This window comes from Amia ocellicauda, chromosome 5 (assembly GCF_036373705.1).
Source record: "Amia ocellicauda isolate fAmiCal2 chromosome 5, fAmiCal2.hap1, whole genome shotgun sequence".
Taxonomy (NCBI): domain Eukaryota; kingdom Metazoa; phylum Chordata; class Actinopteri; order Amiiformes; family Amiidae; genus Amia; species Amia ocellicauda.
Window position 1 is genome coordinate 39,446,915 of NC_089854.1, and position 19,407 is coordinate 39,466,321.

A 19,407-nucleotide genomic window follows, 5' to 3' on the forward strand; every position below is an offset into this window, starting at 1 on the left:
AGAATGTTACTTATACCAATCATCATCATTATTATGTATATTGGTTTCTGATCTACACATCTATATTTAATGCAGATGCTGTAATTGCAAAACGAGACTGGAAACAATGGGTTAAACAAAATATGTGCTGTTTTTCAGTGACACCACACTTGCTGTGATTACAGCCAGGACTCAAAGTTCTTATTACATGAGTACTTATTTTGTTGACTGGCCTTAATGAGTCAGATAATTTATTAAAGAAACACCTTTTAAAGGCATCCCATCTATTTTGGACCAGCTGTAACTCGGCATATTATTATTTTAAAATGTTACAGTTCAGTGTTATGTTTCAGGATGTTTAAAATGTGCTAAAAAGTTTACCAAAGTGGCATAAACTTGGCAAAACTGCCTGCTCCGATTGGTGTAACGACTCTCTCTGTGCCAGCTGTGATTGGCGGAACAGTCCCGATGTGCCGACACGACATTGCTATTGGCTGAGAGTGAGAGCTCGGCGTTAGGTGGCGGAAGTCTGTGTGTGAAACAATGAAGCAGTTTGGTGCTTTTGAATGATCGCGCAGTCATTTACAAGGACTAATCTTTTCCAGGAGCCCAAACCTCACGGAACTGGAGTTGAGTTGACTTTCTACATCCACGCAACGCGTCAAAACGCCGTCATGGAAGTGGAGAAAGAAATGAAAAAGGTAGGTCTGGCTTTCATACAAGAGTCTGATAAGGGAAAATATGGCAACGCCCAAAGGTGCAAGATACCGATCATAAGGTAGACTTATGTGGCAGATTAATATTATTATTTTAATAATAGGTACATCAGTATTAACTAGGCAAAATAACACGTGAAAGCAGTTTTGTTTTGTTTGTTAGCAATATCCGATTTCTTTCAAGTGTTGATAGTTATTTGTTATTTGTGTGTGTTTAAAACGACGTCTGATATGATAGAATTTGTCACTTTGATCATTTGTTTTATATTGTCAAACTATGGAGGGGAAACAATAGCCATTTTTATTAGCCTATAACCCACAGGTAGGGAACTCATTTTTTATTTTATTATAATCAACATTTTACTGTTAGAATTGAATTATTGTACATTGTCACTTTGGAAAAAGTGTCGCTTTGTACAAGTTGTAGCCTACAGTTTCCAGTTCCTCTTCTCTTGAGGGTGAGTTAACATCTTCGATATATATATATATATATATATATATATATATATATATATATATATATATATATATATATATATATATTAAGGAAAATAGTGTGTTAATAAGGCTGAATAGACCTGAGTTTCTTTGTGAAGGTTACGTACACCATGCTGTTTGAATTATTGCTGCTGTGCGGCAGTGGGATGTGTTGAACACTCAGGTTAGTTTGCGTCTGCGCGGCCCGCAATGCAGACCTCCGATCACGCTCTCAGCGCGGGTTTTCGCAGATCTGCAGGAATCCCCTGATCCCATTGGTGGAGCAGCGCAGATCTGCGGACATCTGCGCCACACGGACACGACCAATACCCGAGTGAGACAGATGCGAGACAGATGCGCTCCAGCGGTGGCGGAGCAGCTGCTTTGTAATTCCTGCACGTTCATCCTTTTATTGCAGCCTTTGGACGAGTGTGTAGCCAAGAGCGGTGCGCAGACCTCCAGTGACATCTCTGTGCATTTCACTGTAGCAGTAAAACCCACTGAAGCCGTACGAGAGTAGTTAATTAGGACGTGTGTGTGTGCAAGACATTTTTTGTATTTATAAATGGTAAAAAAAAAGCCTTCTAACCCTAAATTGAACTACGATCGGACCCAGGTTTTGATTGCTCTGCCAAATATTTTTGTTCCTGCTGTTAATAATATCCCGTTATTTGTTGTTATATTATTAATTATATTGTTAATATGTCACAACTGCCTATTACTAATACAAAAGCACCTGGTTCTGCGTGAGTGATAAACTCTGATTGTATGACGTGTTGTGTACCTAATTGGGTGTGAATAAGCGTCTGGAAACAGGATGCATGAAGTCAGAATAAATAATCGTGTCCCGACTGGCATATCTCTTCTATGTTTTATTCGATCTCTTTGTTGTTGTGTCTGTGCAGCTGGTTCCTGACAGACCTCACCAGTTGCAGACATTGAAGACCTGTTTATGTTATGTGACGCTGTTATACATGTTAAGCACTTTTTAATGATAAGTCTTGTATGGACTTTCTGGGGTCACAAGGGCAGACAGCTGTAGCAACCATAGTTCAATAGGAGTCTGTTTCTCGTAGATGTGTGACTGACAGATTTACTGCCAGTATAAGTATTGTTGTGGAGTAGGGCTGGTGTTCATGTAAATACTGTTTGCAGGCCTCTGACCTGTTCAAGTGGAAGTGAAGGTTTGCATTCCAGTGCAATCCCCAGAGATTTGTCAACCATTTCAACATTACTTGGCCAAAACTGACTTCTGAAAATAGCAAGAAGGGTTCAAGATATCCACTGGCTTTTTTCCTTTTAAATTCTTGTCCATATAAGGCGGTAAGCAGAGGCAGTTTACTATGGACATTTCTGGCATGCAGTCTACAAAAGTCATGGCACATTATTTGTTCACTAAGACACTTAAGTACATTTAAAAAGCCGTGTTTCCGTTTTGACATTTGTCTAAGAAAATATTTAGACCTCATTGGGAAGGATTGATTATATTTTGGCTGCTTTCACGGTCAAGGTCATGTGTGTGGATATAATAAAAGGCACAAAAAAAGAACCAGTCAGATTAGGAGTTTTCAGTGTGTGTGTCTGTGTGAAAAGGCCTCTCTAACAAGACTGAATAGCAAACCTCATTTTCTCGCCGCATGTCCACTGTCATTGAAAGACGTTTTCAGTGTAGTTTTTAATGATCCATTTCAACCATAGTTAACTGCATTTCTGTTACAAAACCTTGTTTAGTTTTAGTTTCTGCATGATCTGAGAATATTGAGCATGGTAAAGTCTGGAACAAATGCCATATTCTTGTCTTTCTGTCCAGCTTTCCATTCATAAATAGAATGGCATGCCTTTGAATTTGATTTTCTCTGCCCCTAACCACTGTGTCTTTTTGTTCACAGATGACCTTGGGTCATGAAATCGGAGCCGGAGCCCCTTGCTTGAAATGCAAGGATAAATGCGAAGGTTTTGAGCTGCACTTCTGGAGGTCTGCATTTACTCTTTTTATAAGTTAAAAAAAGAAGAAAAAGAAAAGGCTTTTTTATGCCATTTGAGTATTGTCTCCTGTTTTAACATCTTTATTTAAAAAATAAAACATGAAAAATAATTATAAGCTTTAAAATATAATTTATGGTGAATTGATCAAATGTCAATGATTTATAAATGAAACGCATGAGTAGATTTTCTTACAATGTTCCATATTAAACCTGATTCAGAATTCCAGCATATAATTCTTGAAAGGGTTAAGTAAAAACATCTAACGTAAACTAATTTATTACCCCCTTTCTTCTACATAAAAACTAAATCATGATATGGTCATTGAGTGCTCTGAGTTTGAAAAAACTGTGTGATATTATCCTTTTTCAGAGTAAATGTGATCATGATCTTTTGTAAACAGATAATCATAACGGTAGCTGTAATGGTAACCTCTAGAGCAAATGCATATGTCATTCTATTCCTTTACCACACTTTCCTTTAAAAAGTCCTAAAATAACCCTTTTAACTGCTAGCCTTTAAATAGATAGACATGATGTCTGCGCAGACCAGACAACCAATTAATATTTCATGCCATTCTCTAAACAGCACCGTGGCTCCCCAGCCCCTATGGCGGCAGATTTACAGTAAATGCCTGTACTTTTAATATGAAGAGAACGTGACATTTCTCTGTTTTCACACATGGTGAAATGCATAGGCAGTCTGTAAAGCATTGGTTTGTGGTGCTGTGAAAGATGTAAGTCTTCTAGGAAAAACGATCCTGTAAATGCTACGGCTGCTCTCTGTAGTGTGTTGTTGCTATGCACACACCCTTTAATCAGTGGGTCCTTCTTGTTAAAAGCACCCTTGTCTGTAGCAATACTTTCAATTAAGTCTTTAGCAGAAATCTAGTTGTGTAATAGAGTGATAGATGCCTTTCTTTGTTTTTTATTATAAGGTCTTGGTGTGACAAAAGTCAATGAGACAGCCTTGTCGATATTGTTGACTTTCCCACCCATCCTGTAATAAAGCCAACCCTTTGTGTTTCTGTGCTTCTCTATCCCGAGTCAGCAGTCATCTTGCTCAGTGCCTGCTAGCCTTTCCTTTGTTCATGAAATTTCACTGACGAAAAACAATCCCGCTGTTTCCCCACACTGTGATATGGAGCAGAATACTTTTATAAACTATGTCGTCACTGTCTGCTCGTGTCTGTATGTGTTTTAGTTTTATTCTACTGCGACTCTTCAAGTCAACACATGTAAAAAGCTTTTACAGGGTTGATGTAATCCCAAACAGTCAGGTTGGAGCTTGACATTGTGTTCAGTGAAGTAAAATTTTAAGACTGTTAGCGAAATAAACTGTTTGGCTTTTTTTCCAGGTCTGAATTGGAAGTCTTTTTCTATTCCCATACCTAGTAACCGGAGTAGTGCACTGCAGGAAAATATTTGCTTTATTTTAGTTAGATATTTCATTGCAAAATGTGTACATTTTAGTAAGACTTGCTTTATCAAAATTATCATTAATAATGATAATAAAAAATGAAAATTGCATTTTTTCGCCCAACATTTCTGTAGATTTGTATGTAAGAAAACTGAACAAACTGCAGGATATATGGAAAATGTAGGACAAACATATACCAGAGATGGATAGGGCACTCTTCGTAAAGATTGCTTCAGGCAGCCTTTAGCATTCTTTATAACAGCAAGTCCATTATGTCTTGTTTATTTGAATTCATAAGTGCATCAGTTCAAGGCCTGCTGTCGGCTAAGATAAACCATGTCTAGTAGTGATCTGTATTGCCAGCACACTTGGGGCAAGCTCCATCTGTCCGCTTGCAAAATTAGTTTCCTGGCATGGAAAAGAATGGGAAAGGAGCCCCAGTGGATTAAGTATCATGTTTGAACTTGCAGGAAAATCTGTCGGAACTGCAAGTGTGGCCTGGAAGACCATGAGGTCCAGACCAGCTCTGCTGAGGACAAGAAGGTGGGCAAGCTGTTCGAGGACACCAAGTACACCACCCTCATCGCCAAGCTGAAGACTGATGGAGTGCCTACCTACCGACGCAGCGCGGTCACGCTCACCAACGCCATCACACCCACCAGCGCCTCCCCTGCCAAGAAAGATGTGGAAATTAAATCTGTGACCTATGAGTGGGCTCCACCCGTGGCCAATCAGAGTCTGGTAAATCTGCCACTATTGGCTGTTTACAGTCGCACCAACTGTGACCTGCAGTAACCTCACTGGGTCACTGCAGCATGAAAGCTATACGAAAACATACACTCGCACAGACGCACACTAGCATCGACACACACAGTGTATCGCGCATACATGCACACACACAATTCCACAATCACATGATAGTAAGGGCTGTTCTTTACGGCATTAGCAGGCACACAGACCTTCAGTTATCCCCTCCTGTAAGTTACTCTGAATTAAGGAATTTTGCATTATTGTAGTGAGATTCTCTTCACAGCACTGCTCTTCTTTTGAACTCATGGCCATCACTTAATAAGCAAACCACTAAGTGTAAACTTCCCCATTTGTAGGGAACGAGAAGTGTATTATATATATATATATATATATATTATGTATTATATATAATACATTTTTAATATTTTCTCCATATGGTTGGTTTACAGGGAAAAAAACAATATTCACAGTGAAGAATATTTCAAGTAGGTTATTAAGGAATTAATGTAAATATTAATATATTTTTCTTCTAATTGTCTGGCACAAAAGTGTTAGAGAAAGCAATTTCAACATAAGTTTATTTTGAATGTGAGCATACTGTGAAGCTGATACCCTTTCACAGTTCATTTTTTTTCACTTCCTGTCTTGTCAGAATTGTGATGTGTTAATATAGCATAGATAATAATATAGACACCAAACAGAACAGGAAATTAGGAGGAACTACTATAATAGGTCAGAGTGCATATAGGAATGAAGAATTAAATATGCAGGTGATGTAAACTGCTCCTTTAAACAACAACTTCAGATATTTTAGTGACATGCCAGGCAGGTGGCTCAGGAATAGACAGCACTGCCACAAGTGAGGGGAGTTGGAGATGAAATGGCACATTTGTTGTCCTGATGTGTGTTCGTTCCATGCTTCCAGGCCATGCGCTATATCGAGCTGCTGCCCAAGGAGAAGCAGCCTGTGGCAGGTTCAGAGGGGGCAGCCTACCGCAAGAAACAGATGGCCAAGCAACTGCCTGAGCATGATCAGGACCCCTCCAAATGCCACGAATTGTCCACTAATGAGGTGAAGCAGATGCAGCAGTATGTGAAGAAGTACAAGGAGGAAGCCCTGGGGGTCGGAGACATCAAACTTCCAGGAGAGATGGAGGCACAGGCAAGGGAGAGGGATCCGAGTCAATCCGGGGACCGGAGCACCACAGCGTCTGTGGGAGCGCTGGGGGATAAGGCCACACCCGCGAAAGGAGCCGCCTATGTAAGTCTCTTGGGTGATGTTTGTGTGTTAAAAGTGATCTACTCTTGTGAAATCCGATGATATCATGGCTGGTTTTTTTAGATTTTCTCCCCGACACACTTTGATTCTGCCAAGTTAAATAAAACTTGCCTAATTAGTTTTTTTAAGCAAGGGCAACTCATCCAAAACAGTTACTCTCCGAGTTCCTTTTCGGCATTGATAGCAGCAAAGTTGATTCAAGTAAAGGGGAGAGTGTTTATCATGGAGTTTACAAATACAATTCCCCAATAGATACAGTACTAATTAGTTTGGTGTGCTACAAACAATAGGTTTGGAGACAGGTGTGTGTGTTCCACTGAGCACCCAAAACATGACTTCATATTGTTCTTACTTATCTTTTTTGCATCTGTGAGATCAGCACAAAGCTGATGTTGTGCCGGCTGTGACAGGAAATGAGTTCCAACTCCTCGTATATATAGGCCGTCTTCCTTCCTTATCTCTGGCACCAGCTTCATATTTCCTCCCTGCCTCTGCTCTCTGTCCCTTTCACCCCTTTGAGTTATGAATTCAAACATGGCCATGTGCTTTATATCTCTATTAAGAACAAGGAATCGAGCTGGAGGATTAATCAGAGGCTGACTTCACACGTACACCACTGGAGAACCGGGGTTGGGGGGGTGGAGCTGTACAAGACCGAAATGCCAAATAAGGGCTTCCTGTGTAGATGCATGTTTTTTCTTTCCTTAATTTGCTTCATCTCTGTATCAAGCTCAAGTTGAAAGCATTGACACCCTTCATTTGAAACCATGTATCGCAGCAATTAATTTTGTTGAATGAGTGTTGTTCCTCAATCTGCGCTCATCAGTGATGACTGCCACTCCCAAGAATTCTATGAATTTAAAAAGAGAACTTCTGAATTGTAAATCTTAAGTTATGATTGTTATTAGTATAGTAATTTGAATCAGTCTGTTGCTCAAAGGCTTAGATAAAACTAATCTGCAGTTTGAATGATTTGTTCAAGAAAATCTCCTCAAAAGGAGATTTTTGCTCCTCTCATCTCAAGCAGCTCGTATTATGTTGCAAGACAATTACCAGAAGAGGGAGCCATTTACCACATTAATATAAATAATGCTCATCCTGTACTTAAACTAGATCTTACTTGCTTATGTTCTTTTTTTAATCAAGATTTTTTTTATTCTAGTGTGCAGTTTAGCTTCACACACAACCTATATTCTTAGATCCACATATTTCTGTTTATCTAACTAACCTGAAAAGCTTTCCATACAGTCTCAAATATTAAAGGATCCAATGCAGCTGTTAAAGTTTTCCAGATTCATTTTAATATATTCTGAACAGTAACACTTTGATAGCTCTTTTGCCTTCAAATCTCTATAACTGGTTTGTCCAAGTTACTGTTTTATTCACACCTGTTATGCTTCCTCTATAAATCTTGAACTTCAAACCCATCCCTAGCCCTCAGGAAATGACTACGGATAATGTGATAAAGTTAAACCCATCCTGTATCCCATCCTGACCTGGCCGAGGACCCAGTCTTTATACAGCGCAGTGCTCCTAATTACTTAAATAAATACATCTGCGGGCTCGGACCCCTCTAGCATTCTGGCCATATCTGAAGATGTTAATGATCTGAAGAGACATGGGCCAACCTAGCAGGCTGCAGAGTGGCAGAGGTTGGTGGTTAAATGCAACAGTTTACATCTATATCTCTACTTTTTGCCTTTATTCCCTTATAAGTCCTTTTAATCCTATATCCTGGTTGTGTGGGTTTGATTTATTTTTCTGTGTGTGTCCCTGTGACAGGCCTGCCACCACTGCCAGTTGGTCATGAAGGAGGGCGACCCCGCAGTGTACGCAGAGCGCGCTGGCTACGACAAACTCTGGCACCCCGCCTGCTTCGTTTGCACTACCTGCTCCGAGTTGCTGGTGGACATGATCTACTTCTGGAAGAAGGGAAAGCTGTTCTGCGGGCGGCATTATGGTGACAGCGAGAAGCCTCGATGCGGGGGCTGTGACGAGGTAAGGAATGGAGGTTGTGTTTTCTTCTCCTGGTTTTATGCCAAAAACTGCACTCGGCTGAAAAGGGTCTGCACGTGCAAATTCATCTGCCCATGCCTTCTGTAAACTTGTGTGTTAATACTGCCACTGCTAAACAGTATCTCCTGTGAAGAGTAATACTATATTAGTAAGTATTAGTATTAATAATTGCATTAGTAATTATATTAGTAATTGCGGTAACTACATACAGTGACACCGTTTGGCAAAGTGACACTATTTGGCATCTTCTTTACCCAATCCTGTCACTGCCAAATAGTCTCCACTAGGTGACACTATTTGGCAGTCAGCTGGTGACAATGTTTGGCAGTGACACTTTTTGGCAGAACACCAGTCCTAGTTATTATACCAGCTAAAACTTCAAAGATTTTAAAGATATAAAATGTTTGAAAACAACTTGTTTTTTGGTGTTAACATTAATTTTTGGTTAATAAAATATGAGTTTTACATGTCAGTGTGCAGTAGTGCATTTTATTAGAAAAAAACAAAACATTTTAAGCCTGTGTATGTTTGTGCTTTTTCTTGTATGGTACCGGTGATAGAAATGACTGTGGTAGCTAACATCCCTCACTGTGTCACTTCTCCAGTCTGCACAGTTGCTATGCCAATAAGTTTGGCCTCGCTGTTTGTTTGGGCCCAGCCTTTATGTGCCCGTCTGTTTACACGTGTCTTAATCTCTTCCCTTTTATAGCTGATCTTCAGCAATGAGTACACGCAGGCAGAGGGCCAGAACTGGCACCTGAAGCACTTCTGCTGCTTCGACTGCGACTGCGTCCTGGCGGGAGAGACCTACGTCATGGTGAACGACAAGCCTGTGTGCAGACCCTGCTACATCAAGAGCCATGCTGTGGTAATGACCTTCCAGTCTTTGTTACAGGGCGGTGGTGGGGGGTAATAAACGGGATGCACTATCCAGTACCCGGAGATATGAATTGCTGTTTGTCACTTTACATTTGGACGTGTAAAACTGATAGGGAAATCCCACTATGCTTCTTTTAAAGCCTCCAATCAAGCACAAGGCACGGCGATTTAATTATGGTTTATTTTTTATTTTTTCATGAGTCTGGAATGCTGGTATGGTATTAGTACAAGACAAAGGTTAATCTGTTACTCCTGTGGCATTCTGGGACGGCGTTAACATTTAAGAGCATAGTTTATTCACGGAGACGTTTGTTTACAGAGCCCAGTCCAAAGGTTACTACCCACAGAGAAACTATCTTTGGGTATCTTGGGGATGAATTGGATAGAATAATTATGTATTTATATTAAAAAAAAAATATATATATATATATATATACACTCACCTAAAGGATTATTAGGAACACCATCGGCATGGATGCAACCAGAGGATAATCCATTTCAGAAACATATGCTTTAAAATGGTATCAGTATCTACTCTATATAGTGTACTTCCATGCAAATTATACAGGAAATGTGTTTTGTCTGATTAATCTTAACTTTTAGATCTGGAGATAAAGCAAAACATTAAGAACAATTATTAAAACTGCATATATATTACACACACAGCATAAAATGTGTATATATATCTACACATTTATTTATATATAAATACATATATGTATTTATATATTTAATTAATACTTATTTATATATACACACTTATTTATATTTATTTATAAATCTATATAAATGTATAAAGATAAATATAAATTGATATATAACTAATTGTATATATGTATTTATGTATAACTAAATATGTGTGTGTATATACACTCACCTAAAGGATTATTAGGAACACCATACTAATACTGTGTTTGACCCCCTTTCGCCTTCAGAACTGCCTTAATTCTACGTGGCATTGATTCAACAAGGTGCTGAAAGCATTCTTTAGAAATGTTGGCCCATATTGATAGGATAGCATCTTGCAGTTGATGGAGATTTGTGGGATGCACATCCAGGGCACGAAGCTCCCGTTCCACCACATCCCAAAGATGCTCTATTGGGTTGAGATCTGGTGACTGTGGGGGCCAGTTTAGTACAGTGAACTCATTGTCATGTTCAAGAAACCAATTTGAAATGATTCGACCTTTGTGACATGGTGCATTATCCTGCTGGAAGTAGCCATCAGAGGATGGGTACATGGTGGTCATAAAGGGATGGACATGGTCAGAAACAATGCTCAGGTAGGCCGTGGCATTTAAACGATGCCCAATTGGCACTAAGGGGCCTAAAGTGTGCCAAGAAAACATCCCCCACACCATTACACCACCACCACCAGCCTGCACAGTGGTAACAAGGCATGATGGATCCATGTTCTCATTCTGTTTACACCAAATTCTGACTCTACCATCTGAATGTCTCAACAGAAATCGAGACTCATCAGACCAGGCGACATTTTTCCAGTCTTCAACTGTCCAATTTTGGTGAGCTAGTGCAAATTGTAGCCTCTTTTTCCTATTTGTAGTGGAGATGAGTGGTACCCGGTGGGGTCTTCTGCTGTTGTAGCCCATCCGCCTCAAGTTTGTACGTGTTGTGGCTTCACAAATGCTTTGCTGCATACCTCGGTTGTAACGAGTGGTTATTTCAGTCAAAGTTGCTCTTCTATCAGCTTGAATCAGTCGGCCCATTCTCCTCTGACCTCTAGCATCAACAAGGCATTTTCGCCCACAGGACTGCCGCATACTGGATGTTTTTCCCTTTTCACACCATTCTTTGTAATCCCTAGAAATGGTTGTGCGTGAAAATCCCAGTAACTGAGCAGATTGTGAAATACTCAGACCGGCCCGTCTGGCACCAACAACCATGCCACGCTCAAAATTGCTTAAATCACCTTTCTTTCCCATTCAGACATTCAGTTTGGAGTTCAGGAGATTGTCTTGACCAGGACCACACCCCTAAATGCATTGAAGCAACTGCCATGTGATTGGTTGGTTAGATAATTGCATTAATGAGAAATATATATACACACAGACTTGGCCGAAAGTATCGGTACCTTTGCTAGAAGTTATATGAAATAATTGTATTGTAGTGATACCTCAAGCAGACCATTCTCTTTAAATTAGTATCACAGATGTCTTCAATCACATTATCACTCATTCGGACAGTTTAAATGGAGAAAAGTACTCGCTCTGCTGTTTGTGTCACTGTGTGTATCACACTGAACATGGAAAAGAGGAGGAAAACCAGAGAGTTGTCTGAGGAGGTTAGAAAGAAGATAATAGCCAAGCATGGTTCCATCTCAAGACCATCTCTAAAGAGCTTGATGTTCCTGTGAGCACTGTTGTCAATATTATTAAAACGTTTAAGTCCCATGGGACTGTAGCCAACATCCCTGGATGTGGCTGCAAGAGGGAAATTGACCCAAGAATGAAGAGAAAGAACCAAGGAAGACCTCAAAACGGATCAAAGCCGACGTTCAAGCTCAAGGTGCAACAGTTTCAAGTCGCACCATCCGTCCCTGTCTGAATGAAAATGGGCTCCGTGGTAGAAGACCTCTCTAAGAGAGAAACACAAAAAAGACTGACTGAAGTTTGCCAAAACAAAAACAAAAGTAGAGCTTTTTGGTAAATCGTAACAACTCCATGTTTGCAGGAAAAAAAATTAAGCTTCCAAAGAAAACATCACTGAGCCTCCTCCGTGTTTCACGGTAGGGATGATGTTTTGAGGTTGCTTTGCTGCCTCTGGCACAGAGTGCCTTGAATCTATGCAGGGCACAATGAAATCAAAAGACTATCAAGGCATTTTGGAGCAAAACGTACAGCCCATTGTCAGAAAGCTGTGTCTCAGTCACAGGTCATGGGTCTTACATCAGGATCATGACCCAAAACAAACCACTAAATAAGTGAAAAGGGGTACCAATACTTTCGGCCACATATGTATGTATGTATGTATGTATGTATGTATGTATGTACACTCACCTAAAGCATTATTAGGAACACCTGTTCAATTTCTCATTAATGCAATTATCTAACCAACCAATCACATGGCAGTTGCTTCAATGCATTTAGGGGTGTGGTCCTGGTCAAGACAATCTCCTGAACTCCAAACTGAATGTCTGAATGGGAAAGAAAGGTGATTTAAGCAATTTTGAGCGTGGCATGGTTGTTGGTGCCAGACGGGCCGGTCTGAGTATTTCACAATCTGCTCAGTTACTGGGATTTTCACGCACAACCATTTCTAGGGATTACAAAGAATGGTGTGAAAAGGGAAAAACATCCAGTATGCGGCAGTCCTGTGTGCGAAAATGCCTTGTTGATGCTAGAGGTCAGAGGAGAATGGGCCGACTGATTCAAGCTGATAGAAGAGCAACTTTGACTGAAATAACCACTCGTTACAACCGAGGTATGCAGCAAAGCATTTGTGAAGCCACAACACGTACAACCTTGAGGCGGATGGGCTACAACAGCAGAAGACCCCACCGGGTACCACTCATCTCCACTACAAATAGGAAAAAGAGGCTACAATTTGCACAAGCTCACCAAAATTGGACAGTTGAAGACTGGAAAAATGTTGCCTGGTCTGATGAGTCTTGATTTCTGTTGAGACATTCAGATGGTAGAGTCAGAATTTGGCGTAAACAGAATGAGAACATGGATCCATCATGCCTTGTTACCACTGTGCAGGCTGGTGGTGGTGGTGTAATGGTGTGGGGGATGTTTTCTTGGCACACTTTAGGCCCCTTAGTGCCAATTGGGCATCGTTTAAATGCCACGGCCTACCTGAGCATTGTTTCTGACCATGTCCATCCCTTTATGACCACCATGTACCCATCCTCTGATGGCTACTTCCAGCAGGATAATGCACCATGTCACAAAGGTCGAATCATTTCAAATTGGTTTCTTGAACATGACAATGAGTTCACTGTACTAAACTGGCCCCCACAGTCACCAGATCTCAACCCAATAGAGCATGTTCGGGATGTGGTGGAACGGGAGCTTCGTGCCCTGGATGTGCATCCCACAAATCTCCATCAACTGCAAGATGCTATCCTATCAATATGGGCCAACATTTCTAAAGAATGCTTTCAGCACCTTGTTGAATCAATGCCACGTAGAATTAAGGCAGTTCTGAAGGCGAAAGGGGGTCAAACACAGTATTAGTATGGTGTTCCTAATAATCCTTTAGGTGAGTGTATATACACACACATATTTAGTTATACATAAATACATATATACAATTAGTTATATATCAATTTATATTTATCTTTATACATTTATATAGATTTATAAATAAATATAAATAAGTGTGTATATATAAATAAGTATTAATTAAATATATAAATACATATATGTATTTATATATAAATAAATATGTGTAGATATATATACACATTTTATGCTGTGTGTGTAATATATATGCAGTTTTAATAATTGTTCTTAATGTTTTGCTTTATCTCCAGATCTAAAAGTTAAGATTAATCAGACAAAACACATTTCCTGTATATAGTGTACTTCCATGCAAATTATAGAGTAGATACTGATACCATTTTAAAGCATATGTTTCTGAAATGGATTATCCTCTGGTTGCATCCATGCCGATGTTTCCAACTACCTGTTTGCGCTTCACATTTGCTCCATCAGGAACAGTTTACTCTCGGACTGTCCGCACGGTAGCAGAGTAAACGAGTGCATCTCGGTTCGGTTGTCTTTGCGGTGCGTATAGACTGTGACCTGCCTTGTCTCTGTGCCCAGCTCTGCCGCAGCTGCAACAACACCGTGGACCCCGAGGCTCAGAGGGTCACCTACGGAGAATTCAACTGGCATGCCGAGCCGGGCTGCTTCCAGTGCTCCTGCTGCTCCAAGTGTCTGATTGGCCAGCGCTTCATGGCGGTCCAGGGGATGCTCTTCTGCTCAGTTGAGTGTAAAAAGAAAACCATGTCGTAAAATAAAGAAATAAGAAATCAGTGGTAGCTGATCAGAAATTATAGACACCGCGGATAACGATCAACTGAAGATTTCATGAAAACATAAGGTTTTGCTACCAGGCTTTCCCTTTCATTAGTGGAGAGACTGAGGGTAAAACATCTAAATCTAAATGCTCACTTTAAGTCACTTTCCTGTTTTTTTTTTAATCTGTAGTGATACTACTGAATTTAATTCTAAACAAACCTGCTTCGATAAACTCTAGTCCCCATTCCTGCTTAAGTTTGATCTTGTCAGTATTATTCCCCTTTGAAGGAAAAGGTAAACTAACAATGCAAAGGGATAAGACTATGGTAGTGCCAGTATATGCTTCAATCCAAGTAAGGTCACTTTGGGACTGGTGCTTAATTACCCAAGCAGTTCATGAATGGCTTATTAAACTTAGCAGAGATTTAATTTTCATTGCAGATCCATTAAGTGCCATTACATATACACTTTGTGTGATTAATCGCACTTTATTGTTCTCTGAATGCACTCTATAACCTTAATAAATTTTATAAATTTGGGCAATGGCTTTTTGATTTGTTTTTTTGGTGTTTTCTTGACAGTATGTTCTCTGAAAACATATTATACATGGTCAGTTCTAACATGGAAATCTTGCACACAATTCAAGGAAGCCCCACTAAAGTAACGGCTATTGTCTGTGATGGCGTCGACCCAAACTGACCAAATAATTTCCACTGCCTCACTGTTTTGACTAACAACCTTATATAACGTTTGGTGTCCGATTACTGCCACTTTCGTCTTTGGCTATAAAAAAAATCTACCTGGAAATGTTCTGGGGACACCCTGCTTTGATGCAATATGTCAAGCCAGTGCTGAACTGTTTTCTTTGTGGAAATAAAACTAATCAACCTCTGGTGTAATAATGGTGGGGGGTGGCAGCAGTTTGTGTTTTAGTGAGATAATGATTAAGAAGAGTTCATATGTGCTTCATTTTTTTTTTTATATATGTAATTAACAATACCTCTTTTTTTTGGTCAGATTTAGTTATTCAGTAAAATGTCCAAAATAAAGTATAAGAGCACCAGCAACAGTAAACATAGTGTTTCATTTCTGGTTTATACTCCTCACGCACACACACGCGCACACACACTTTTTTTTTTTTTTTAATTCTTAAATGGTTTTCATTTCCAGCATCCTTATGAAAGCTCCTGCTAACTTCTACTAAAATCAATTTTCCACCAAGGAAGAAATCAGGTCATGTTTATTTGTGACAAAGGTTAGGGCCAAGAATGATGTTTCCTGTTTCCAGAAATGTTGCAAAAACACTTTTTTTTTTTCTGATTTTAATATTTTCGAATTCCCTTTGAGTAAAATATATTGCCTACTTAAAATAATTTACATGAACTTATGAGTAACAAGGAAAGTGGCTTCTGCTATTCATTAATTTAATGTAAATTTAATGTAATTAAATGAGCATCACAGCTATCTGTATTTTGTTACCAACCTCATTTTACATTACACAATAACTTTGCAACAATTTCTAACAATATAATTAAAAACACAAACTACAAAAACTTGTGGTAGGGCTGTACTGTAGAAAAAGAGGTGACTGGTGACTCCCTTTTTATACTTCAAACACATCGCAGAACATTTTCTCTGTGACTGAGAAAATGAGCAGACCTGTGCAAAATTCCTGTGCAGTAGCAGGTATCTGCAGAAGGTGGGTGAAATATGGTTTCCCAATTCCCATTCTGTACATTGCAATAAATTAAAACCATAATAAAGACTAATCTAATTCAGACTTCTATAATTCAATAGAAACTGTTGGACTAATTATTTTTAAAGTCACATGGAAAAGTTAAATTAAAATCATGAGCTGGGGAATCATGCTCTAGATATTATTCAAAAGCATCTTCAGATCGGTGGCAGCGAACAATGATGACAGGGAGGGTGTTAAATTAGGAAGAGGAGCGTTTAAATCCGAAGCCATTGGACATGTAAACGCATGCACATGAAACTCTTGGAAATTGAATCCATTTTGTAACCTAAGGCAGACCGAAGGCTGCATTTTTCATGGGCTGCTGTGGTGTGAAGAAGCGATAAGGAATGAGATTCCCTTCTCGAGTGCGATAAGGTGATTTCTGTGGAATGTAGAACAGAGATTTATATGCTAGAGAAGAGCAGTAGCAATCCATCTACCGCTCCAGCCAAGCCATTCATCAAACGTGCTGTTCTGTAATCTGTTTTCAGCAGCCATCTGACCCCCAGTTCAGATACACCTGGAGATGAACCTCAGAGAGCAAGAGGGTCATTCTTTTCCCTTGCCCTGTTACAGAGGCACTATCATAGCAGTGAAAAGTCTACTCTCAAAAGTCCTTCAAGTGCACAAAGTGCTTAGGTATGTAATTAAAGGTGACCCCACCCCCCCTCCAACAAAAAGAATATTTTTCCAAAAGTGTATGAAATTTAACATTGCTATTACTGTAAAAAGGACAGTTGTAATATTTTCATTCATAGCAGTTGTTAGTTCTCCTCTTCCTGTTCTTGGCAGTAACAGCAGGAGTACAAAACATATGAAGTCGACTATAGACATTTTAAGGCCTTGTCTCTCTGCATTAGGCATCTTTCAGACTGCATCTCTATTTCTGACCACAGCTTGAAAGGCTTTGTGCATCATGGGAAGGCAAAGGCAAGGAGACATTCTCTGTGCTGGTTACCCTCAGCTTAGAGCTGGTTTCCAATGTGGACTGGTGTTTCCTGTGAGAAAACCAGTTCCATATTATTTGGGCTGTGGACTTCCTTAACCATGAACTAATTTACACTTAGTCTGTTGGGATATTGAGCCAAAACATCTATATTTAATCCTAGCTGAACGGCATTCTCCTGTATTTGTTTAAGCTCATGGTCATACAATGCAAGTCCGTGAGCATTTTTCCCATCCATTGTTTCTCAGTCACTGGGGCAAAGCTTGATCTCTCTCTGCTTGGCCTTGATCTAATTATAGATAGAAATCTGTTAAACATTATTTTTTGTTTTGTTCCAAAAGCTGAGAAATGGCTATATATTTGTTTTCTCTCTTCCCCTAGACATCACCCAAGAATTCAGTAAAGATCAAATCATGAAACCAAGTTGAATGTGACTGGATTCATCTTGTTCTGGGTTTTTACATATCAGATTGTCAGAGCTCAAATAATTTATATTGCTGAGCATGGCAGCAAAACATATATAGTTGTACATTGAAAACATTTTATTTTGGAGGCAGTCCAGGTGAAAAAGCCCTAAAACAACTTCATGCTGCTTAAACAGTTTCATTATTTTATTACATTTGCGGAGCTGGAGAGCTGTTTGTTTTTCAGGTGGTATCCATGGTGCAAGCCTTCAGTTATGCACTGATCTTGGGATTCCTGCATTCGGCAGCACTTTAATCCTCTTTGACAAAGTGCTACCTTGTGCAGGTCTCTTGACTATGATGTTTAGTCATAAGAATAAGGAGATAAAATAGTGCTTACCCACAGAGATAGGGGAATGAAACGCACCCCTGTGTTCTTGCACATTTCTTGGCTACACATTGCAAAGATCGCATTACTCACCTACTGAGTTTTATAACATACTGTGCCAGTGTAAAGATGTATGTCTCTTTTTCTTTTATTTTTTGCTGTGGTTTCTATAGAGATTCAGAAGTTATAAAAAACACAAAGATGATGCCAGGTGATAGCACAGGACCCTGGCTGGCACATTATTATTTGTATTTATTTATTGGCAGATGCCCTTATCCAGGACAACAAATATAAATGCAATACAAAGTGCAAAAATACAGTCCAGTACAAGGCATCAAACATACTACTATGAGAAGCAATCACAGATCATTACTCACAACAGTGTGAAATGGTTCCATGAATAGTTTGCGTAGTTGGGCTTTTGTTTATTTGAACTCCATTTCAACCCATACATTACAATTAATATAAACCCCTTTGAAATGTGGTTAAAACTTTAAATGAACAGAAATATTTTTAAACACAGGAATAGTCTGTTTTATATGCAAGAGCTTTATGGTCACTGTTTAGCTGTCTAATAGTCCCTTCATTGCAAACAGATTGAATTAGAATAATTTGCCTTTATTATTAATTTTCCTGCAAATCTTGTCACAAGATTCATCCTTATGAAAACCCAAAACCTCTCAGATTGTCACAACACATACCTGGAGCTGCAAGAATGTGCTTTGATCAATTTAGCATTAGCATCTAAAACTCCCTCTATATCCACTAATTTGGAATAGTCATATTCTGAGTCAGCCTTTGACCTACGTGCTACAACCCACACTAACCTGCTAGAGGTCAAGATCGCGCACTCCGACATACTCCAAGAGGTGTTATGGTTCTGCATGCCCAATTTCAACTGAACTGGAGGACTCACTAAATCCTGACAAACAGGTAGTCTCACAGGCCAGCGAATTTTTTACGGATGTCACACCCAACCCATAATGCACCAAAATCTCCTAGGCTTGTGGCCTTGTTGTCAATGGTCAATAATGTCATTATAATAGACACATTTATAGTACATGGCCAAATGTATGTGGATACCCCTTCTAATTAGTGGAGTTGGCAATTTCAGTAACACCCATTGCTGACAGGTGTATAAAATCAAGCACACAGCATGGCAATCTCAATAGACAAACATTGGCAGTAGAATGGTCCATACTGAAAGCTCAGTGGTTTTCAACATGTCACTGTCATATAGGATGCCACCACAAGTCAGTAGATCAAATTTCTGCCCTGCTAAAGCTGCCCCGGTCGACAGTAAGTGTAGTTATTTTGAAGTGGAAAAGGAAGTGGACTACGCAGCTTTTTGACATTTTAATACACTGTAATAGAACAATCACCTAGTTAGTAATTTGCAATATATCATGGTCAGGGGCGTAGTCAGGAGTGTGGTTGGGGAGGGT

The 19,407-nt window shown here is 39.6% G+C and overlaps 1 protein-coding gene across 1 annotated transcript; it reads left to right on the plus strand.

The window, feature by feature from the left end:
• Positions 1-478: 478 nt before the first annotated feature.
• On the plus strand, positions 479-15,025 carry tes (testis derived transcript (3 LIM domains)). The gene is made up of 7 exons (XM_066705159.1): positions 479-680; positions 3,062-3,147; positions 5,045-5,315; positions 6,250-6,585; positions 8,386-8,601; positions 9,329-9,487; positions 14,289-15,025. The coding sequence occupies exons 1-7, from the start codon at positions 546-548 to the stop codon at positions 14,478-14,480; spliced, it is 1,395 nt and encodes a 464-aa protein (XP_066561256.1). The 5' UTR covers positions 479-545; the 3' UTR covers positions 14,481-15,025.
• Positions 15,026-19,407: the final 4,382 nt, after the last annotated feature.